Source organism: Ovis canadensis, chromosome 24 (assembly GCF_042477335.2).
Source record: "Ovis canadensis isolate MfBH-ARS-UI-01 breed Bighorn chromosome 24, ARS-UI_OviCan_v2, whole genome shotgun sequence".
Classification (NCBI taxonomy): Eukaryota; Metazoa; Chordata; class Mammalia; order Artiodactyla; family Bovidae; genus Ovis; species Ovis canadensis.
In genome coordinates this window covers 49,891,005-49,915,227 of record NC_091268.1, presented here as the reverse complement: position 1 = coordinate 49,915,227, position 24,223 = coordinate 49,891,005, and the positions used below count along the sequence as shown (strand labels likewise).

Sequence of the window (24,223 nt, the reverse complement as noted above, 5' to 3'; positions counted from 1 at the left end):
GCGCTGTAGAACTTTCCCCTGGTTTCTGTGAAGAGGTGGCAGGCAGGCCTCTCCTTGTTGTCACCTGAGCAAGATGGGCTTCTGCAAGGTGCTCAGTCGTGTCCAACTCTTTGTGACCCCTTGAGCTATAGCTCGCCAGGCTCCTCTGTCCATGGGATTCTCCAGGCAAGAATATTGGAGTGTGGGTTTCCACTTCCTTCTCCAAGCAAGATGGGAGGTAGACTGCAAACCTCCCCCTCGACATGCCCGCTGTGAGTCAGCAACCGGGAAGCCATCAGTAGAAATAATAATTATGGTGATTGTGGGGAAAGTGGAAAAATGTTTCTGATATGCTAGGAAAATTATAAAAATTTGTTAATATCTTGATGGTGGCCTAGGGAAAATGCTTCTCTGGATCAGGAAAGACTAGAAAGTGCTTGTCAAAATGAAAAGAAAGATGACCAATAGTGACAAGATTAGGGTGGCAGTTTTCCTTGTTTAAAATTTCTTTACTTCAGCTTTACCCTTTTAGGAGTGTTTCTAAAAATTAAAGTAGCTGTGCCTTTCAGGATGTGGAATTTAGATTTGAAAAACAGAATTCGCTTATAATGATGAATGTTGACAAATCATTTGGGGATGAATGGCTATTCAGTTCAGTTCAGTCACTCAGTTGTATCTGACTCTTTGAACCCCATGGATGCCAGGCTTCCCTGTCCATCACCAACTCCCAGAGTTTGCTCAAACTCATGTCCATCAAGTCAGCGATGCCATCCGACCATCTCATCCTCTGTCATCCCCTTCTCTTCCCACCTTCAATCTTTCCCAGCATCAGGGTCTTTTCCAATGAGTCAGTTCTTCAAATCAGGTGGCCAAAGTATTGGAGCTTCAGCACCTGTCCTTCCAGTGAGTATTCAGGACTGATTTCCTTTAGGATTGACTGCTTTCCTTTAGGATTGACTGCTTTGATCGCCTTGCTGTTCGGGACTCCAGGACCTTTGACAGCTTAAAAAAATTAGTGTCTCAGAGAAAGCTTTCAGCATGCTCCCCCAAAGGCATGGGAGTAATGCCTCTAGCCTAGGGTTTCTCCAGGGTTCTGATTCCCTGCTCTCACCATGGCTACCACAGAATCCTTCCAAAGAGGCCCCTAGACCCAGAAAGATGCTCTGTCCTCAGTGGTGGCTTCATGAGGCCTCTGCCTGAGCCAGCTCAGCGTGGTGGCAGCAGGTGGCCACAGGAAGGTAATTCTACCCTTGGGTTAGTCTCTTTCTGAATGTTGGTGAGAAACAGTCAGTGTCTGAGAATCCAGGCTGCCAAACTGGCCTGGCCACCGTTTTAGCCTCCCAGCTGTGGAAGGACTTTGGAAGACCTGCCTTCTGTCCATAGCCTCTTTCTGAGCAGAGATCGTGCAGATCTAATGCATGGCTCTGTGCTTAGTTACCATGGCGATGAGGTGCCCCAGGAGCAGAGGGCCTCACTCATCTCCACAGCGAACTGCTGACACAGGAATCAGTTTTCTGCACTAAGAATTCCTGCCTGTCTCTTTCCACCCAGGCCCGTTGCCCTCAGTGTCTCCGTTTTTCTTAACGATTTCTCTGTCGAACTTGCCGATCAGTTCTATGATAAAAGGAGAGACAAACTCAAGTTTCTGGTGCATCATCACTTTTCCTCTTGGCAGTTGTAATCATTTCTAAATGTCCCTTTGATGATTCGAGCGTCGAGATGATGGCCTCAGACATTGAGGAAAGTTGATGCCATTTTCAGCGAGTGACCTCTGCTTATTTTGGAAGCTGTCGAGGCCTCCATGAAGAGTAAGGAGAACAGAAAGTTCCATGTTGATTATATGAGTAGCTTAAAAAGCAAAAACGGGTTTTAAAGGACCAGACTTCAGATCAATTACCTGATCCTTTATTTCCCAGTAGTCTAGTTTTTTTTTTTTAATAGGTATTTATTTATTTGGCTGTGTCAGGCCTCAGTTGCAGAACTGAGAATCTACATTGCGGCATGTGGGATCTTAGTTCCCCGACCAGGGATCGAACCTGGCCGCCTGCTTTGGGAGCACAGAGTCTTAACCATTGGACCACCGGGCAAGTCCCTCAACACACAATTTTTGGGTTGGCTTCTTTCAAAGTTCCCAGTGTTGGGTTGTCTTTGATCTAATATAGCAAACCTATTTGAAGGCAGAGGTGCAGGTGGTCCTTGGGGAATGGTCCTCCGTGTCTCCCTTTTGTTTTTCTCCAATCTCAGCTATCATCCATTGGCTGCCCTTGCCCTGCTTAGCAATAGTAATGCTCAAGGGAACCAAAGGGAACCCTCAGAGAAGGAGAAGGGAGGGGCCGAGTGAGACTACTCTTCTCTGAGTGCGGCCTGCAGTCATTGCTTATCAGTTAGCGGGGTGGTTTTTTTAAAGGAGGAAAACCTGGAGCAGTGATGACAGTGTGCATGTGTACATATATGTAGGCAGGTATATAGGCACATAGTTAGCTATGGCTCCAATTGCATGTTTTCTTTAAAGCTCCTTTCGTATTCATGGTTCCTTGGTGTGATTAATCTTTTAGCCCCAAGGGAAAGGAGATGGAAGACAGCTCTTAAGAGGGGAGAAGGAAAGGAGAATATTTTCCTGGATGCAACTCAGTCCGTCATTGCCTTACAGAGAACTGATAGGGAGGACTCGCCCATGCGCTCAGCTTTATAACTTTTCTTTTTTTTTTCAATTTTTATTGGAGTACAGTTGCTTTACAATGTTTTATTAGTTTCTTCTATACAGCAAAATGAATTAGTCACACATATACATATATTCTCTCTTTTTTTGGATTTCCTTCCCATTTAGGTCACCACAGGGCATTGAGTAGAGTTCCCTGTACTATATAGTAGGTTCTGTGTTAAACGAGTACTGTATATGTTGTTCAGTCGCTAAGTCATGTCTGACTCTTTGCAGTCCCATGGACTGCACCATGCCAGGCTTCACTGTCCTTTACCGTGTACTGGAGTTTGTTCAAGTTCGTGTCCATTGAGTCAGTGATGCCATCAAACCACCTCATCCTCTGCCGCCCTCTTCTCCTTTTGCCTTCAGTCTTTCCCAGCATCAGGGTCTGTCATCTGTGTATATGTCAAACTAAATGTCCCTTGACAGAGGAATGGACATATACATGTACACATGCACAAGCATGCGTGTATGCACACAGTGGAATATTACTCAGCCATGAAAAGGAACAAACTTGCACCATTTGCAGAGACATGGGTGAACCTAGAGGCTGCCATACAGAGTGAAGTGAGTCAGAGAGAGAAACACAAATATCGTGTATTAAGTGTATTAACGCATATATGTGCAGACTTTAAAAAATGGTACAGATGATTCTATTTGCAAAGCAGAAATAGAGACACAGAGATAGAGTACAACTGTATCAGCTTTTGTAACTTGTTACTCTGGGAACCCTTCCTGCCTGCAGCTCACAAGCTCCACACCCTCTTCTGATGGATTATTGCAAACTGCACAAGGGATGGCTCAGTCTCTTCTGGTTAATTATAAAACACCCAGCTTTTCCCCAGCATGTTGGGTAGGAACTGCAGGTTCCAAGTCTCCACCCGTGGAGAATTCCATGGCTCCGCGTCGCTCTTCTCACTCAGCAGAGCACCAGTTGCCTCTTGAGAAGACAGCAGCTGCATCCGTCTCTTAACGTGGGTGGTCTCATGCACGCCCCTCCCTGACGTGAGGCCACAGGGCTCTATGCTGCATATGGCCCTACACAGACATGGCCTCCGATTAGGGACAGGCCAGCCTTCCTTTTTAATACACGTAATGGCCAGGAGAACATATCCACAGTTTTAGTGCCTTTGATTTAGCAATAGGATTCTGCTGAAACTTCCTCAAATAAGCCATTAGTGCCTCAATTTTAATGATTAAGTCAGGGTGGGGCATTTGAATAGCTCATTAATAAGAAAAGGAATGGCTCATTGTACCCCGAGAAAATTCCATGGCACCATCTAAGGCAGGCAGAGCTCTTCATTCAGTACCATCAACTAGATCTGATTTGATTCTTTTTTCTTTTATGGAAATAGATCAGTCATAGCAACTGTTGGTACTGTCTGAAAAGAACTATTCTAACCCTCCTTTGTTTTGAATAGCTGAAAAGATTTGTATATCCATAACTGATTGATACATGGCCCTAGACCACAGATCGAAAACAAAAGAAAATTCTGAAAAGCCACTTGTGAGCTGGAAAATGCCCCTCCCTAAGCAGGCGGCCGCTGCTCATCACTAGTTCAGGGCTCAGCCTCTGCCTTCACTCACCCGCCGTGGACGTGGTGGCCAGAACCAAATGCTCATCCATTTCTTGGTTGTGCCCTGCATGAGGGTGTTTTAATATGACCAGGAGTGCCAAGATAAAGGAATTCTCTATCTAAGATCAGAAAAGACAGGTTTTTGGAGTCAGACACAGCCTACCTTACTGTCGTCTGTTGTCTGGTACATGTGGGCACAGGCCTGCCAGGAGGGAGGCCCTTGGTGCTAAGGGAGCCCCTAGGAGGGGGCTGAGCCATGAAGGTCAGAGAGGAGAACATTCCAGGCCAAGAGCTCTGCAAGTACAAAGGTTCACTGATGGGCTAGGACATGGGGGACAGAACCTTTGGGGGGAAAAAAGGGAAAATACTCGAAATCCCTACTTGCGGTTCAGCTGGTAAAGAATCCGCCTGCAACGTGGGAGACCTGGGTTCGATCCCTAGGTTGGGAAGATCGCCTGGAGAAGGGAAAGGCTACCCACTCCAGTATTCTGGCCTGGAGAATCCCACGGACTGTATAGTCAGTCCATGGGGTCACAAAGAGTCGGACATGACTGAACAACTTTGACTTTCACTTTCTGCTTCAGAGACCTTTTTTCTCTCAAAGTAACGGAAGGTGAATTACGGAAGAATTTGTCTCTTCTTTATGTAGAATGCTGTTGCTGCCGCCGCCTGAAGGCTCATCTGATAAGAGCCCGAGTGTGGCAGCAGGACAGGAGAGGGGCCCCTTGCTCCTCTGAGGTGACCTCGGTGACCTGTGTCCGTAGCGGCGTCGGGATTCTCCGCCTGCTGCACCTTACCCCTGTGGGCTTCCAGAGTGTGGCGAGGCAGGCTGAGACAGGACCCTCACGAGTGGCCCTGGAGGCGGGCGAGGCCGTAGCTGGGAGGCCACCTGGCCTGCAGGCCGCAGGGCGGGAGCTTCTCACCAGCTCCCGGAAGCGCCGCCCACTTCCCCATGCCGCCTCCGTGCCCGTGCCGCTCTTTGTTCACCTAGCCGTTCTGAGCGTCTGTGGGATTCGTGGTGGCTCCTGGCCACAGGATCCTGAAACAGCCTCCCTGCAGCATTGACCAGGAAGGCAGAGGGTGCTCAAGGATAGGACAAGCCAAGCCTGGCCTCATCTCCGCTCCCCTAGGGCATGCCACGCCTCCAGGCCCCACACAGGCCTCCCTGGGGAGGCAGCCACCAAGTGAGACAGCCCAGTCCATGTTGCGTCTCAAAGCAGCAAATGTTGTCGTCAGGATCCCCGGGAAAGGCTGCTCCAGCCCCCAAGGGTCTCTGTTCTCCCCCGAGTGGGATTCATCACTGTGTCTCCATAAAAAGAGGATAGAATCAGAGAGATTCTGCTGTTGTTCAGTCATTCCAGTCGTGTCTGACTCTTTGTGATCCCACGGACTGCAGCGCACCAGGCTTCCCCCTTTCACCATCTCCCTGAGCTTGCTCAAACTCACATCCACTGAGTCAGTGATGCCATCCTACCATCTCATCCTCTGAGTAACCCAGAGTTAGAGATTTGACTTTTTTTATTTGTATTTATTTATTTTTATTTTTGGCCGTGCTGGGTCTTCTTTGCCGTGCAGGCTTTTCTCGAGTTGCAGCATGCAGGCCTCTCATTTCTGTGGCTTCTCTAGTTGCCAAGTATAGCCTCTAGGGTGCGTGGGCTTCAGTAGTTGCCGCTCCCCGGCTCTAGGACAGGCTCAATAATTGTGGCAAACGGGCTCAGTTCCCCCAAGGCATGTGGGATCTTCCTGGATCAGGGATGGAACCTGTGTCTCCTGCATTGGCAGGTGGATTCTTTACCACTGAGCCACCAGGGAAGCCCTTGACTTTTATTTTTAATTATAGTTTATGTGTTTTTGTTTTCAATAAGTAAAATGCATCATGGCTACAAAATGCAGGATTTAAAAGAGCTCACACCCCTTTTAAAAAATAAGTCACCCTCCCACCCTCATCCTCAAGCCCCCAGGCACTCTCCCCAAAGGCACTTCTGCTGGTTTCCTGCAGAGAGCTTGTGTATCTAGATGTTTGCTGCACATAGAAGGGCGCACACAGGACTCAAGGTTGCCTTGCTTTTCTCACCTGGCAATAGATTGTAGAGACTCCCCCAGGCCAGCACATAAAAAATTTCCTCCTCTTTTCCCTGATATAGGGAATTCCTATATCTGACCATACTATACTTTATTTAAGCAATCACCAGTGAAAAATACTTAGATTGCTTTTTAACAGCAGAACCTAAAACACCATCCTGCAGTGAGCAGCCTTGAGCACGTATGAGCTGCAAATGGACACAGTGGGTTCAGAGCCGACTGCAGAGGGCTCATCTTGTCTTGGCCTCTGAGCAGCTGTGTGGCCTTGGGCATGTGATTCAACCTCTCTGTGTCTCAGCCTCTCTGTGTCTCAGTTTCTTCTTTAAAATAGGAAAAGTACCTATCTCCTAGACCATAAGGAGTTTTAAACCCATGTTTAAAAGCCTCCAGAGCAGCAGCTGGCACTGAGGAAGTGCTAGCTGAGTGCCTGCTTTCCTACTGCTGCCCTTGAAGCCACTGCCATTAGGTCATTTCACATGCATTAGGACAGCAAGGCTAGCTATAAAATCATGCGTGTGCACACCTGACATGTCAGGTTCCTGGCCTTAAAACAGGAAACAGACCCAGCACCCACTTCTTGGGTGGAGACTCAAGTGGGAGCATTGCTGGGCAGTAGCTAGCGCAGAGGGTCAGCCAAGGGAGGACCTGCACGCAGTTCTCCAGCGTCCTGGCCTCCCAGAAATGTTGACCATCCATCTGCCATTCCATGAGGTTGACCCAAAATCTTGAGCTTCAAGAGTTAAGGACTGCAGGTGATTGCTCAGACCATCTGGGACAAACTCAGAGCCAGGCCATCTTGTCTGGATACACTCATCTGGGTGACTGTGGGCACAGGTGGCAGCCCCATCTCATTCAGCCTGGACCCTTGGTACTGGCACGTGCTAACTCCCCGTTAGGAGGAGGCCCCAGCAAGCCCTGGACACAGGCCTCTGGGCGCCTCTCTTTTCTCTTCCCCTTAGACTTTCTTTGGAGAATGGAGTTTACAGTACACTGGGCATTCAGTGCAAGAGGCAAAAGTAGGTCACAGGAGCGAATGAGGACTTCTGTTTTCAGTTTTAGTTCCAGAGAAGGAAGAAGAAGCTTAAATGTTTAAAAACCCTCAGGTAATTTTTTTAAAGGTGGTAAGACTACAATGAAGAAACTCATATGTTTGCATCTTTGACGTGCCAAGGGCAGTGCTGATACCTTTAATCCCTAATCAGGTAGCAGAAATGATGCCCCCCACTCCCCCCGTCTTTCAGATGCTCAGAGTGAGAAGCAGTTTGCCCCATCAAGGCGGAGGTCTAAGAAGCACAAGCACTCTGAGGCCAGTCTTGCTGCCATGGGGGAGCCCAAGGACTCGGTCCCCCATGACAGGTGAAGGGTTGGTCCCTGAAACGACACTCGGGGAAGTCAAGGCCACGTTCAAAACAAAGAACAAAACTGGGCTCAAATGATAAATGAGCAGATACTTAAAAATCAGATCCAAGATGCACAGAAAATCACATGCCTCAGTGAGTACCTAGGGCATCCCCTCGTGTTTCAGGCTAGGAGCTAGGCCTAAAGGAGGGGAGCCCAGCATCAGGTCAGTGGCAGAGTCAGAGCCAAGTTCATGAAGCGCTGCAACAGAAAGGGTGTAACCCATCTGACCTGTGATGTGGGTCCATGCCAATTTTAAGCCCCTTCCAGGCTAGATCTTAGGAAGACCCACATGGTGGCCCAGGTTCTTTCCTGAGCAAGGACAGCTTCATGCCCTCTTCCTGCCAGTGGCCCTCCACCATCCCAGGACCCTCAGTCCTGCTCCCTACAGACTGGCCTCTGGGCCACAGTCACACTCAGGAGCAAGAAGGGGGTCCCCAGGAGAATGAAGAGAGCCAGGCAGCTTTCGTCATCGGCTTCATCTCAATTTCGTGTCTTCCTCTTCCCTTCAGAACTGGATTCCTAAATATAGCCCGAGTCTGAATTGGCAGATGTTGGGTTTGTCCTTTACAAGAGGGCCAAAATTAGCTTGTCATTTGGCACCTAAATAAAGCAGCCAAACTGCCTTTGTACCAGCTTTGCAACAAGGAGGGACTGGAGTTGCCGCATTTTATTTGATAAGGAGACTTTTCTGGAAAGCCGGAGCATCACCTCTGAAGCCTAGAGGCTGAGTCTGGAGGGACATGCCTTCCTCCAACTGGACCCCCTCACTCATGAATTACAGTCAGTTCGTTCCACATAGTTTAAATACCTTGTGAGATTGGAGGAGGAGGATCCATACTCCACAGAAATGGCACTTGGAGAGAACAGCCGTGGTGACTCTCAGTTGGGGAGGAAAAGAGCAATCTGTCCGGAGTGCCTGGAGCTGGGTGAGCACAGGGGCTCCCTAGGGGCAGCAGAAAGATGTTATAATCAATTACCACATCATAACACTGATGTATGATAATTACTGAGTGTTTCTCCTGAGATAGTGCAGCATTTGGCTGGGATGCAGTTCTTTCATGGTCCACTGCCTGATTAATATGCAAATAATAGGCTGATTGCATGATGAATGCAGAAAATGAGTTCGCTGATAACGTGAGCGCTGAAGCGGGAAGATGATAAATTACTTTTACTGACTGTCGTACATTTAAGTACCCTTTCTCAACAATTTCATCACAAATTAAGTAAAGCAGTGTGGAGAGATTAGGAGGATGTGTAAAATAATGTACCTTAATAGCTTTCCTAATACCATAGCATGCAACGAAAATGTCACTCGGTTCTATTCAGCACAGCCCAGGGCCTGTGGAGGGCCAGATCGGTGCAGTCACCTGCATGTTGTTGGGGAGCTGAGAAGCAGCCCGCCCCACCAGCACATTCCATATCAGCCAGGGATTCTCTAAGGAACATTCCATCACAGCGCAGACATTGTCTGCACGCCAGGCTGCCCGGCAGCGTTACTGAGAGGAGGCAGGCTGCTCTGGGGGCAAATCTGGGAGCCTCCCCACAGATGGGCACGTGGAGGCCTGCTGTCCCCCAGGTGCCTCTGGGGAAGGAAAGCTTCTGAGCTGCAAACCTAAAAGACTCAGAAGGAAAACACAATCCAAAACCACCTCTCAGCTCCTCCAACTCTTAGAAACACAGGAAAATTAATTCCACCACCAGAATGGCGGTCTGAGCTGCCTAGCAGACAGTAGCACTCCCGGCAAAGGACCAGCAGGTCTGCTCAAAGCTGTAAAGGAGCCCCCAAGAAAGAGAGAAAACACATGCGCACAGGCACACGCACACAGTGATTAATCTTTGATTACAGCAGAGCAATTTAACTAGACGGTTTGTTTTTTCCCATCTCAGTAATATATATTTAGACTGTTTGTATGACATACATTTTCTCTTAATGCACAGGGATGCATTGATAAGTGCTCATACACACAGCTGGTTTGGTAATAAGGTTACTGAAGGTAATTTGAAGGCATTATTTCTAAATCAGTATGGATCTGTGGAGAGCTGGGAACAGGCGAGCACCGTGCCTCCCGAGGCAGGGCCGGCCACGTCGCCCGGGGCAGCTTCCACGGCCTCGCCAGGCTGGGGGTTCACCACCAAAGTTGATTTGTAGCCGAAGGAAGGGTTTTGACTTTTAATATTCCCAAACTCTGCTTTGACACATGTATGTCCTTGAGGGCTCGTAAAAGATACAGGAGAAAAATAACGGAAGTCTGGCGGGGGAGCATATTTACGTGCAGTGCCCCGCCCCCAGATGAGTGCTCAGGCCCACCTCACCTAGGCAGCTTCCCCGGGTGTGGTTGGAGTCAACTCAGAATTGCTAGGATCCTTCCCCCCTCCACCCAACACCACGCACTTTCCCAGCCTGGGGAGAAAAGAGGAGGGTAGGAAACCATCCTTCCCCTCCGTGAGGAGGTGAGAGAAGTTCCCGGTGGCACAAGGTGGTAGTGATGGGAGGAGGCCCGCAGACTCAGTTGCGGGCAGCCTCATCCGCTGCGGCCTGCTGCGGCTAGCTCTCCAAGACGGCCCTCCTGCCTCCACTCTTCCATCACTCACTTCCGTCGCTGACCTCCCACCACGTGTCTGTCGTCCCCTCCATGGAAACAACCAGAACTGAGCTCAGCCTCTTCTCCCAGATCTGTTCTCCATCCAGCCTTCCTTGTGAAAGCACCGCCACCACCACTGTCACCTGAGTGGGGGGCCTGGCAGCCCCCCTCACACCCTCTCTCCTCACACCCACTCCCAGACACGCACACACACACACAGTTTCTGGTTCCTAAACATCCAGACCCATCTCTCCAGACTGTATATCCGGCTGGGCCCCTGCCCTCCTTCAGATCCTTCCCTGGGATTAAAGTCCCACCTTCTCAGTGTGTGACCGTCCCTCCTGCACCTCCCCACTCCCACCATCTCTTTCTTGTTCGCTGTCCCCAGCCTCAGCATCAGCGTCATAGTGCTGTGAGCTGCCTGGACATCCCCTCCACCATCCTTCTGGTCCTCGCCTCAGGGGTCTTTGTGACAGTGACCTCGTAATGATGTCTGCCTGGGTCACCACTGTCCCCCACCTCCTAGCACCCACCTGGCACTGAGACAGTCCCTTTATTGAATGAAAGGTTCCCCCCTTCCCCCTGCCACTCTTCAAGCGGCTTGAAAGTCAGGCTTGCCACAAGTTAAATAGAAACTTTGCATTAAACAAGTTTTATTTGTTAATAAGTAAACTATTTTGGCTTTTAAGTCACTATAAGAGTTCCTTGCACATGCTCAGTCACTCAGTTTAGGTCCGACTCTTTGTGACCCCATGGACTGTAGCCCACCAGCCTCCTTTGTCCATGGAATTTTCCAGGCAAGAATACTGGAATGGGTTGCCATTTCCTTCTCCAGGGAATCTTCTCAACCCAGAGATCCAACTCGCATCTCCTGCATTGGCAGGTGAATTCTTTACCACTGAGCCACCTGGAAAGCTCAAGAGTTCCTTTCTACTGCTAAGTCGCTTCAGTCGTGTCCGACTCTGTGCGACCCCGTAGATGGCAGCCCACCAGGCTCCCCCGTCCCTGGGATTCTCCAGGCAAGAACACTGGAGTGGGTTGCCATTTCCTTCTCCAATGCATGAAAGTGAAAAGTGAAAGTGAAGTCACTCAGTCGTGTCCGACTCTTCGCGACCCCATGGACTGCAGCCCACCAGGCTCCTCCATCTGTGGGATTTTCCAGGCAAGAGTACTGGGGTGGGGTGCCATTGCTTCCGGTTACATGTGCTTTAATTTGCTTCCTGGGAGTCCCAGAGGCTGCTCTCCAGCTGGAGTTCCGTAGGCAGACTTAAAAAAATGTTCTCACACCAGCACCTACTATCTCAGTTTTGCTATAGAAGCAGAGCAATTTGGTAGGTTTGCTGAGATTTTTAGTGACTTAAGGCAGTGTCCAGGCGGGCTGAGGGCCAAACAGTATTGCCAGCCCAGGGCCAGCGAGGGGGCCAGGTAGGGCCTGGTCCGTGGGAAAGGTGTGCACTGACGCTTGATGCCATCTCTTTGGGAGTGGGCTTTCCCGAGATCAGGAGGAGACCCACTTAGGCCCTTGAGGATGGGGCCTGGGTCAGTGAGACCCTCCCCTTACTCCTCTGCTGGTGTCAGGTGCAGGTAAGCAGGCTGTTCTGTGGTGGGGCCACTTCACATGCTCTGCTATGTCTTAGCGTGTTGTTGGGTTACTTCTATTCCTTTCTTGATAGCCAGTATGCAGGAGGTGCGAAAACTCCTACATACAGAATCTTTTTGGTTGTGGCACGCAGGATCTAGTTCCCTGACCAGGAATCAAACCTGGGCCCCCTGCATTGGGAGTGCAGAGTCTTACCCAACTGGACCACCAGGGACGTCCCTCTCCACGTATTTTGTTTCAAGCCCCTGCTACTCAATCCAAAGACCACTCATACTCAGAAGCAGAAAACTCCACATGGTTACATGGGCCATGTCTAGTGGAGATGTGGCTGGAGAAATAGGTGGGCTCCTGATGGGCCACGAGCATCTGCCCAGAGACCTGGAGGCAGGGGGCCATCAGCACTGCCTCCCCCACCCCACCCCCAAGGCAAGGTCTGGTGCTCAGGGATGTCAGAGAGAGGGTCTCACGTCAGCCTGTGACCCTGAAACACAGGAGGGCAGATCAGGCTGCCATTCACCTTTGACACAGAGAAGCTCATTATTTCTAAAGAGGGCTGTCAGCCATAAACCCTCAGGTCGGGGGTCCCTTTGGAGAGGAGCCACATGAACCTCAGGTGAGTCCTCACATTTCAATTCGGGTTCTGTGTCCCCAGCACGATTGCACATCTGAACTCGGCCGGGAGCGTTCTGGGCTGGTGGTCACCCTGCGGTGGCTTCTGAAGCTGTCCCCACTGTCAGCTGGAAGGGCCCTGAAGCTGGGCAGGGCCCTCCTCTGCTGAGGCGCCCCTTCCCCCTCTGGCTCCGTCTCCACCCTGTGCCGCCCTGGCACCCCTCTTCCTCTGCTCTTTGATTTCTGCCCTCACTCGACCATGTTTCCATGCGCCAGGCCATAACCTTACTGTTCCCCCAACCTTCTCCTTCCCTTTCCCATCTTCCATACTTGTCTTTCTAGTCACTTGGAATTTCCTGGCTTGGCACGGGCTCAAAGCCTAAACTATGGACATAATGAAAAGTGGTGCATCAGACCAGCCGCCAGTTAAATAATGTTTGGGTTCTTGTCAGAATGTCACAGAGTACCCTGTCATTTTGTTTCAGCAACTTGTCCTTCTGAATGCACAGTTCGCCTTATGGCATGCCAGCAGTAAAAATGTCACTTACAATAATTACTTTTTGGTGAAAATGCTTGCTGACTTCCTACCTTCAAGCTGTTTTTTACACAGTGGGGAGATAATAAGAAATGACTTTATCCTGACTGCTCAAATGAACACTAAATGGAATTTGGGTTATTATTACTGCAGATAGAGGGCTAGGTATGGAAATTTAAACAGTGGATCGTGTAAACTGCAGAGAGATTTGTCTCTGAAAATTATAGCAGGTGTGCATTTTCAATTGGCTTCCATTGAAAACTTAAGGCAGCTGTTGTTTGCCTGCTGTTTTTGGAATATAATATTTTTCATAATCCTTTTATAGTTCCTGAAAGCTCTGTGTATTTTAGGGGGCCTTGAGTCACTGTCTGTGCTTCCTGCATCTTACTATCCAGGCTTCTTTTCTGCAAGATTCAAAAATTAATCTTGGAAAATTAACCTTCCCCCCAAAATTAATCCTTACAGATCATTTTTTAAATGTAACACCTTACTACTGGCGTCAGAATTGGATTAGATGGTCTGTGTAGCTAGGCTTTTAAGGCAAATTACCCATTTTCAGTTGCCCCAGTTCCACAGGCTGCAGACTCCTTGAAAGCATGGTCTGTGTCTAATTTCTCTTACCCCTTGGAATTTACCTGATGGTCCAGTTGTTAGGACTTGGCACTTTCAATGCTGGGACCCCGGGTTCAATCCCCGGTCAGGGAAGTAACCTCCCGCAAGCTGTGTGGCTTGGCTAAAAGAAAACAAAAAAGTAAAAATAATATCTCTTATCCCTCTGCCAAGGAGAGTTCACAACACAAAGCAGGAGCTTTAAAAATGTTGGCGTGGGCGAGAGAAGGAATGGATGAAGGCAGACAGGCTGTTATAACACTGCAGTGACTGACCAGTGGAGGCTTCCCGCTCCCAAGCTGGTCAGATCCTTGCTCCGCCCGAGTGACCTGGACCAAGTCACGCTGCCCATCGGACCCTCGGTTTCTGGGTGCAGGGTTTATATTCCCAGCACAGGAGCATCGTGAGAATTGAATGAGCCAGTATGTAAGTGCCCTTAGCCCCCGGCTGCACTCAGACGAGGTTCTAAAGATGTTCTGGTTCCCTTCCTTCATCCCAGAGGTGGGTGGGCTTTGGAGACCTGACCGTCGTGTTTCCTGAGGTGAGGTCAGAAACATGGACACATGGAGTGTGGGTGGAGAAACTGTATTTTGCAAGGCTGGCCCAGCCGCTCTGCCGCTGACAGGCACACGAGTCCCGGGATCCGTGTGCACTGGCCCCACCCATACAGGAGGGCTGCTTAGAGCACAAAAGACGTAACTCGTTCCTGGCTGGATAGCTCTGGGCGCGAGGTCATGTCTCTGTCCAGTGAGGCAGCTGGATGTATCTACCATTCCGTGTCGGGTCATGAGGATGGAACTATCTGTCCTAGTTCATTCCCGGGAGCCTCCGCACAGGGAGGGCACGAGAAACGCTCGCTTGAGCAGTAACTCCTGTTACAGGCAGTGATAGAATCGGGTTTCTTTCCTTTTTTTTTTAAATTTACTTTTTAATGGGAAAATAATTGCTCTTCACCCCTGAGTTGGTTTCTTCTGTAAAAGGTGGATCAGCTCTAAGTATACACGCATACGTCACCTCCCTCCTGAGCCTCTCTCCCACCCGCCCCCATCCCACCCCTCTAGGTCATCCCAGAGCACCAACAGAATAGGGTTTCTTAACATCATGTTCCTCCTCACCCCAAGATGCTCCTGTTGCAATGCACCCCCTCTTGGAACTGTACCCCCACACCCCGTGGCCCAGGTTACAACATGGGACACACCTGTTCTTGCTCAGCCCTCTCAGCACGTCCACCCAGCCCTCAGCCCTGGTGACCCGATCTCCTGAACTCCTCCTGAATCTGTATCTCCCCACCCCCCGGCCCGCCCTCCTGGGGCCCCATCCACACTCCCCATCGGCCTCCCTGTCCCCGCTGTGCTGTCCGTAAGTCCATTCTGTACTGAAGCAGCAGTGACCTGGCTTACTTTCTTACTCTTTGATGTTAGGTCTATAATATTTCAAACACAAGTTACAGAACAACCCAGTGAATGCCCATCACCCAACTTTAACCCTACCTTTTGATCATCATTCAGTCCTACATTTTTAAAGTAAATGGAACATCCGCCTCTCCTAGTCTCATTCCTCCTAGAAGTCAGCTGCCATCCGTCCTGAATGTACACTCTGTCTTGGATGTGATTTTATCCCCTCACCACGTGTCTGGCTGTACATTGCGCATGTAGGCGCTCAGCCTGTGTACCAGCGTTGTCGTCTATTTGGTTCCACGCCTTAATCTGTGGGCTCACCACTATGCTATTGTGCCGTCCGGACCTTCTCACTGCTAGAGGGTTTTCGTGATTTTTTTTGGCTTGGTTTGGTTTTTGTTTTGCTTTGTTTTTGGCCATGCCGCATGACTTCCGGGATGCTAGTTCTCCAGCCTAGGATGGAACCAGTGCCCTGAGCAGTGAAAGCCTGGAGTCCTCACCACTGGATGGCCAGGGAATTCCCTTCACTGCTGTTTATAGTACATGGTGGATAGCAGGAATGTACCCTGGCTCCCAACTGCACAAAAATTAAAACAGACTCCTTAGCCAATTCAAAGGCCCTGCACAACCCAGACCCTGGGGACCACTCCAGGCCTCGTATTCTCACTACATTCAATCTTACTGATGCCACAAGCCCACCAGGTATCTGGAACAATCTGTCTCCCTTCCTTGTTGCTGCTACTCCTCCCACCTTAGCTGGCTAATTCCTGCTCATGCCTGAAGCCCCTCTGAAGTATTACCTCCCGGGAGGCCTCTGACCCCCCAGACATCAGTGTCCCCACCCCCGGCCGTGTGCTGTGTCCCACTGGCCTGACTCAGCCGACATGGGGAGTAAGTGAAAGAATGACGCAGTGATGCGTCTTCATCCATGCTTCCTGCTGGGACTCTGTCCTAAGTGCGTTGATACTGAAATGTAATCCACATACACTAAAACTCACAGTTCTATGCTGTCACTAATCAAGGTGTAGGATAATTCCACCATCCTCCCTAAATCCTCTCGTGACCCTCTGTGGTCACCTCCAGCCCTTGCTTGACTCCCAGCAACACTGATCTAGAGATTTCCCTGGCAGTCCAGTGGTTAAGACTCTGTGCCTCCACTGCAGGGGGGCCCCAGGTTCGATCCCTGGTCAGGGAACTAAAATCCCACATACCACACAGTGTGGCCAAAAATAAATAAATATCTTTAAAAAATAATAATCTCAGGTGACTTGGCATAAACCAAATTCCCAGTCATCTTAAAATAAAAAAAAAAAACCAACACTGATCTGTTTTCTATCCCTGTAATTTTACCTTCTCTGGAACGTCATCTGAATGGCATCGCACAAGATATAGCTGCTATCTCTCTCACCAGCATCACAGTTGTGTGCCAGGAACTGTAGAAGAAGCAGCAATAAATCTTAAGGAGATTTACGTTGCATGCAGAGGACCTTTATGTAGACAAATATGTTCCAGTACAACTCAGTAACTACTCTATTTTTTAACATCAGATTCGGATTTACTTAGTGCTGTGTGGCAGGTTCATTCCTCACTACTACAACCCTGCCTGTATTTTTCAGATGAGGAAACCAAGATGTTCCAAAAACTTAGGAATCACATTCAAGTTGGCATCACGAGTTAGTGGAGGCAACCTCCATCCCACATTCAATACCTTAGTGCCAAGCCCAGGGCTCCTCCGTTTGTGTGTGTGTGTCTGTGTTTTTGGCCTTGCTTAAATTATCTTTATGTAATTAAAGAGAAGAGCACAAAACCTTGTTCTTTCAAAAAGTATCGTTTTCATCAGAGAGCTTGATTTGCTAATTTTTGGAAAAGAAAAGCAGTATTTCTCCTCTGTTGACGGTGTTTCTTCTCTCAAATGGTGAGTCATCGGGCACTGGTCTTCCTGCCACTGAGGGGCCCCCACCCCTGGCGCCTCACCAGGGGGCGATGGGACCTGCTTGATGGATCTGATTTTGTGATGCTGACCAAAAGTAGCTTTCTAGTCAAACAAATGACTTTGCAGTGTGATGTTCTGAGCGTATGGATTCGTAAAGTATCCAGGGGTCTGTTTCCTGTCGCCTCTTGTCCCTTTCGCTCCAAAAAAACTTGGGCCAAATTCTGCTCTCGGTGGCCAGAGACTAATGGCACCTGTATGTGCTGGTGAGCGATTCAGACACAGACTAAACTGTTCAGACACAGACTCGGGACAGAGGTGCAGACACCAGCCCAGAGACTAGTGGCACCTGTGTGTGCTGGTGAGCGATTCAGACACAGACTCGGGACAGGGGTGCAGATGCCAGCCCAGAGACTAGTGGCACCTGTGTGTGCTGGTGAGCGATTCAGACACAGACTAAACTGTGCTTAGACATAGACTCAGGACAGAGGTGCAGATGCCAGCCCAGTACATTCCAAGGCCCAGTGGGGTTTTGGCCTTGGTTGGGAAGGCGGGTTGCCCTTGTCTGCAGTCATGGTGAGGAGCACAGAGGGACACCAGTAACGTGCAGCGCACACCTCTGGTCAGTTCTTCTAGGGGGTTTTCTTGGCAAGAAATGCAGGAAGGCGAGTGGCTTTACTGAGGACACCTGAAAGAAAGAAACGTGCCTCCTCTCCAGCTGCTCTGGGACCCACCGGCGCCCGAAAGGAAACCAGGGGCTGGTGCTTGGGGGGCGGCGCCAGGCGGCGTGTTCTCCAGGCAGCCATTGTTCCGCCCTTGCTGTGGGTTAAAGGACACCAACCTGAGAAGAAACCTGTTTATCATGTGGGGAATTCATGCCATCCTTGACAGTGTACAGTGAGCAAGATGGATGATCTGCCAAACTGGTCCCTCGCTTGGGTGAATCAGGGCAAATTTACAGTACAATTCCTCTGCTGCTTCAGATACAAAAATAACATTTTCCAGGTTTTATATCCAGTTGTACGATGACCTGGAGGTGAGCAGAGAGAAGAAATCCGATTTGTAGGGTTCAGATCGCCTTCAAGATTTATATGGACCGTTTCTGCCGTTTACCTCTGCCTCTTTCACATCTTTCACAAGCCAGTGTTTGGTTTTTTATTTTTAACCTGATTTTCCATGTTGAGCACACAGCTTTATGTGATGGTAGAACTCGGTACTGGTTGAGGACGATAGATGGGTTTATTGCAGTTATTTTATTTGGGATTTTATCTTTCTAGGTATTTTTACAAAATATCTGTTGTACTTGGAATACATTTCAAGAGGATGGAATACACTTTCCATCCTCTTGAATTCAGAATAGGTTGTTATCCTGGATATCATATGTCCAGTGAAGGACACTGCAGGTATATGATCTGTTAAAATTCAGTTATTGCAGGGATTTCCCCCCATAATCCAGTGGTTGAGACATCACCTCCCAATGTGGTGGGCAGGGGGCGAGGCAGGGAAAAATGCAGGTTTGATCATTGGTTGGGGAGCTCAGATCCCACATGCCCTGAAAAAAAAACCCGAAACATAAAGCAGAAGCAATATTTTGACAAATTCAATAAAGACTTCTTTTTTAATGGTACACATTAAAAAAAAAAAAAAAAACGGAATTCAGCTTTTCCTTGGTATTACATTTTCTTTAGTGAGGTCACGAGAATTTGGGGGTCGACGTGTGCTGGTATTCACTGCATGGCCTGGCCTCACACACTGCTGTCTCTGGAGACGTGGAGCCCACATGACAGGCTGGCCTGGCCCCTCACCCGTGATGCCACGGGGTCTCACCATGTGCCCATTCGCAGTGGGGAGGAGAGACTGGGGGGAGAAACTGCATCCAGACTCCAAGCCAAAGGCAGGCTTTACCCTGGGGGTAGGACTGCAGTGCTCAGTCACTTTCATTTTCTCTATATTTGGAAATTAAGAGGTACGGAAGCCTTTATTCCTGGCATCCCCAAACTGGAATGGGTGTCAGGTTTTACAGGTAGTGCTGACAGAGGCCAGAAGGTACCACTCACCAACAGGGCACGGTGCCCTCCCCCTCACCAGGCACCTCCAAAGCCCCTTCTGAAGAAAGGAGAGCGTGGGGACCTGCCTACCTACACTGGCCCCTTCTCTTCCGGTCTCAGTGACCACCTGGCGTAGACAGACGAGAGCTGGGCTTTCAGAATCACATCCTGGGGTCTGACAGAGAGCCGGGTGGGTGTTCCTCTTCCTTCCCTTCTCTCCATGGTCACTGTGGCGCCCTCCGGGATCATAGTGAGAACGAACCTGGGGTCCCCGCTCAACCCTAGGCCCCCAGGGGCCTGCAGCCAAGGCCTTAGGTCTCTTCTTCAGGGTTTTCATCATTGTGGTGACTGCACATTGCAGAGAGCCCTCACTTAATATGTCCACTCACTTTGTGCTGGAAATTATGGATAAAATAAATACTCAAATTATAATATAGCCAAGATGCTTCTGAATTATAGAATTGAGGGTTTCTGTGGGAAGGAAGTCATGACAGTGATTAATAGGGCATACTTTTTTTTAACAGAATGCCCTTTATTGAGTCTTCAGAAACATACTGTTTAAACCGCTGCTTTTACTTCTTTCACTGTTATTATTTTTATTTCTTTAATACAGAAAATAAAAGGTTAATTCTCAGTCACAATTCATTTGGACCCATAGACTGCCATGCTGTCTCCTTTTTATACAGATGTCTACTTAGTAATTCCTAGATAAGGAAAAGAGATGCGTGTGGGGAAAAACCTCCATTCTCAGCCTTGGGTTTCTGTGTGCTCTAATTCCAGAAAGCACTCCAAAGACCTCCGCCAGCTGCAGCCCTGCACCCGAGTCACCCATGAGCTCCAGCGAGTCAGTGAAGAGCCTGACTGAACTGGTCCAGCAGCCCTGCCCCCCCATTGAAACAAGTAAGGATGGCAAACCTCCAGAACCCAGCGACCCGCCCGCCTCAGACTCCCAGCCCGCCACCCCACTGCCTCTCTCCGGACACTCAGCGCTCAGCATTCAAGAGCTGGTGGCCATGTCTCCAGAGCTGGATACCTACGGCATCACCAAGAGGGTCAAGGAGGTGTTGACCGACAACAACCTCGGTAGGTTCCCTCCCTGGCTCCTAAGTCAAGAGGCGGCAGGCCGTTTCCTGTTGGGGGTTCTCAGGAGGAGTGGGTGGAAGGGGCCTCAGGCTTGGTCAGCCAAAGGGTTTAAACGTTCCCAGGCTACCTACGGGAACCTAAAACGTCCTACAGTTGTGAGCACCAAGGGTTCATAAGGGTGTTAGAAGTCTAAGGTCAGCCCCAGCCCACTCCTGCACCCCCACTGGGACCTCTTGGAAGACAGGCATGCCAGCCAGAGTCAACTTGGGCAGTGCAGTCTGACCACCAATTGCCCAGAGGCGCTCTAAATCCTGGGGAGTGAGGGGGTTCAGAGCAGGGAAGAGTCAGCATGAGCCCAGCAGCATCTGGTTGGTGTCTCTGACCCAAAGTGGGGGCCAAATTAGCAAATTAAGATGAAGCAGGCAGCTTGGTCAAGACCCAGGCATCATCTTAACCTTTGACCTGGGATCTTGGCATATTCGTGTTCATGTGTTGGTCTCTCAAAGTCATAGCAGAATGTGTGTGCGTGTGTGTGCATTTTAAAGGGTGGCGGTTAGTAGCTTTCTTCACGCTCTCAAATGTATCTGTGACTTCCAAAATGACTGAGAGCCACTGCCATGAAACCTCTAAAAGTAATACACATAATTTTCTGAAAATAATCACTTAATTCCCCCCAACACCCCTGTCCCAGTACAACGGGGTGGATCAAGCAAATAGTCACTAGCTATTCATATATATCCCTTTCCTGAACATAATAAGCTCCTTGGAATGAAATGAGATTGACTTGCCAGATTAGAATTAAGTAAAATTTATTTAAAACAACCACAGTAACAACAACAGATGGTAAGGGGGCTTCCCTGGTGGCCCAGTGGTTAAGAATTTGCCTTTCAGTGCAGGAGACGTGGGTTCAATTTCTCGTCAAGGAACTAAGATCCACATGCGCTGCACAGCCAAACTTTTTTTTAATCTTTTAATAAAAATTTAAAAAAAAATTTTTTTTTAATGGTAAGGAGCTGGGATGTTTATAAGCTAAACTGAGAGTTTGAAAAGCCGAAAAACCTCAGGTTTCCAAAATCAGTAAATGTTGGGGTTGGTAAAAATGTTACTGCTGCTAAGTCGCTTCAGTCGTGTCCGACTCTGTGCAACCCCATAGACGGCAGCCCGCCAGGCTCCTCTGCCATCCCTGGGATTCTCCAGGCAAGAACACTGGAGTGGGTTGCCATTTCCTTCTCCAGTGCATGAAAGTGAAAAGTGAAAGTGAAGTCACTCAGTTGTGTCCGACTGTTAGCGATCCCATGGACTGCAGCCTACCAGCTCCTCCATCCATGGGATTTTCCAGGCAAGAGTACTGGAGTGGGGTGCCATTGCCTTCTCCGGGTAAAAAATGTTAGGCTCAGTTAAAATGACTGATATCAAAAAAATTTATTTTCTCAAATCCAAAACTTTGCATGCAGTAAACTTTTACTTGGAGTCCCACTTCTTACAAAGCAGTGCTCTATTGACTACCCTGTGAGTGCAGCTGGGGGTGTTTCCCTCTCACAGATGGAGGATGTGAGCCAAAGAGGGAGTAAGCCAGTCATCAGGGTCACCCTCGGGCTTCCCAAGTGGCTCAGTGGTAACGAATATGCCTGCCAATGCAGGAGAATTGGGTTCGATCCCTGAGTCAGGAAGATCCCTTGGAGGAGGAAATGGCAATCCACTCCAGTATTCTTGCCTGGAAAATCCCATGGACAGAGGAGCCTGGCGAGCTACAGTCTATGGGGTCACAGAGTCGAACATGAGTGAGCACGCACGCTGGGTCACCCCACACTGAGGGGCAGAGCCAGTGTCGTGGTCCGGAGGCTTTATGGTACCAGACCCTGGCCTCTGATCCTGGTCTCCACCTCCACTCGAAGTCCGGTGCCTTGCAGTCCTCCCGTCAGGTCTTTCCGGTTGTGTCTGGTTCTCGTCTGTGCCTTTCAAAGTGCTGGCCCCTCTTCACCTGCGACTGAATGGCTCTCAGAGAAGAGAAATCTTCCTTTCAAGCCTCTGATGAACACTGCAGACCTAACGCCACTGTGCTCTCCAGAGCGCAGTACCCTCTGATCAGCCCAGGGAGCAGGCTACTTGAACTGCAGGGACAGACTTCAGAGCTGGAAATGGCCTGCTTGTCAGGAAAATAAAGCTGAGGAGCTCTTTCTCCTTCTCTTTCCTGCTGTGACCTTGGGTCAAGTGGCCTGTTTTCTCAGCAAGACCTGATAACCTTGCTAATCGTGAAAGGAGCCAGTGCAGACGGCCCCGTTTGAGGCTCTGAAAGAGAGGTCGCCCCATGAGCTACTTAACCTCCCGAGCTCAGGTTTGGGATTAGCCCCCTCTGATAGACGCAGCAGGTGTTGTGCGGGCCTTGGCTCATCCGAAACCCAAAGACTCCTTCTAGAGAAACCTTGTGCATAAGCAGAATGTAAGCGGAATACTGACTCCATCACCCATGGAGGTCGTGACACGTCTGGTTGAGGAAGTGCTTCTAAGAAGTGCTTGCTCAGGACTTCCTCACTGGGCCAGTGGTTAAGACTCAGAGTTCCCAATGCAGGGGCATGGGTTAGATGCCTGGTCAGAGATCTAAGATTCTGCATGCCACATAGCTTGGCAAAAAAAAAAAAAAACCAACTGCTTTCGCTAAACCTGGGACTGATAAGACTCTGGGTCTTGAACCCCCGTTTCTGATTTCACTCTGACACCTGCTTGTCCTGCCAGCTCCCTGAGTCTCAGCAATGACACCTCTCTTGGTTTTGTACTTTCTCCAGGTCAGCGCTTATTTGGGGAGACCATCCTCGGACTCACCCAAGGCTCTGTCTCCGACCTCCTTGCTCGCCCCAAGCCCTGGCACAAGCTCAGTCTGAAGGGACGGGAGCCCTTTGTCCGGATGCAGCTGTGGCTGAATGACCCCAACAACGTGGAGAAGCTGATGGACATGAAACGGATGGAAAAGAAAGGTAACTGCCCGCCCCCGCCCCAGCCCGTTGCTTTCTCATTTATAAACCCACTGTTGCTGATGAGGGACACTGATCTTCACACTGAGCTGATGAGGGGCACTGATCAATGACCAAGGAGCTGTAAGGCAGGGTGCAGGATATTTTGACAGTCCTCTGCAGATGAGTACCTAAAAGGACTGAAGAGATTTGTGTCTTTTTCTGCCTCAAGACCTTAACCCAAAGACATTTAGCATCGGAGGGCACTTTGATAATTCCTCAGTTGCCCTGGTGGCCAGTGTAGCTTTCTCTTCGAGAGAGTGTAAGGCCACTTGGTGTTGGTTCTTTTGTTTTGCTGAGTGGGTGGGGTATTGCAGCATTTCATTGCACATGCACCATCACAGCAGGGCTTCCACATATTATCCTTTCGAAGAGATCGTTCAAAAATGCATTTGTAGAGCTTCCCTCATGGCTCAGTGGCAAAGAATCCACCTACCAGTACTGGAGACAAGCATTCGATCTCTGATCTGGGATGATCCCACGTGCAATGGAGCAACTAAGCCCGTACACCACAACTATCGAGCCTGTACTCTAGAAGCCGGGAGCCGCAACTACTGAGCCCAAGGGCCACAACTACTGAAACCCAAGCGCCCTATAGCCTCTGCTCCGAAACAAGAGAAGCCACCACAATGGGAAGCTCATGTACCTGGAGAGTAGCCCCCACTCACTGAAACTAGAGAAAGACATCACAGCAGAAACAAGACCCAGCACAGCCAAAAATAAATAAATAAAATTATTTAAAAAAAAAAAAAGATTAGCAAAAAGTATCCTATGAGAGCGTTATGAAGTTTACAGTGAGATTTTTTTTTTTTATGCATTTATAAATAAGAAAACTAGCTCAGAGAAGTTAGCTGTCTCCATGAAGGCTGCCTACCTGGAGGATGGCAGAGCAAGTTCCTGTAGAACAGACATCTCTCTTGCTGTTATATTCTCCAGGCCTATAGAGGGTATGGCATCCCAGAGGGCTGAGAGCAGCTCCTTTCTCCAGACCCATCGGACCCCCCTCGATGCTGAGCGCAGGCTGCAAATCCGAAGGGGTCTCCTTGGCGACAGAAAGGAACTCCTGCCCCATCTCATGGCTC

General features: G+C 49.4%; 1 protein-coding gene and 2 non-coding genes across 9 annotated transcripts in view; 2 read left to right on the top strand and 1 right to left on the bottom strand.

The window, feature by feature from the left end:
- Positions 1-24,223, top strand: part of CUX1 (cut like homeobox 1) — a 353,721-nt gene that overhangs the window by 290,759 nt on the left and 38,739 nt on the right. For 5 of the 7 annotated variants that reach the window (XM_069571107.1, XM_069571104.1, XM_069571103.1 and 2 more), the window contains 2 exons: positions 19,831-20,133; positions 22,917-23,105. The exons of the other annotated variants lie outside the window; for them this stretch is intronic. In XM_069571107.1, coding sequence (XP_069427208.1) covers positions 19,831-20,133; positions 22,917-23,105 — 492 coding nt within the window. The remainder of the gene's footprint in view (positions 1-19,830; positions 20,134-22,916; positions 23,106-24,223) is intronic. 7 annotated transcript variants of the gene reach the window in all.
- On the bottom strand, positions 12,063-12,136 carry TRNAG-CCC (transfer RNA glycine (anticodon CCC)). The gene has a single exon. It is a non-coding gene; the product is annotated as a tRNA-Gly (tRNA).
- On the top strand, positions 13,699-13,771 carry TRNAE-UUC (transfer RNA glutamic acid (anticodon UUC)). The gene has a single exon. It is a non-coding gene; the product is annotated as a tRNA-Glu (tRNA).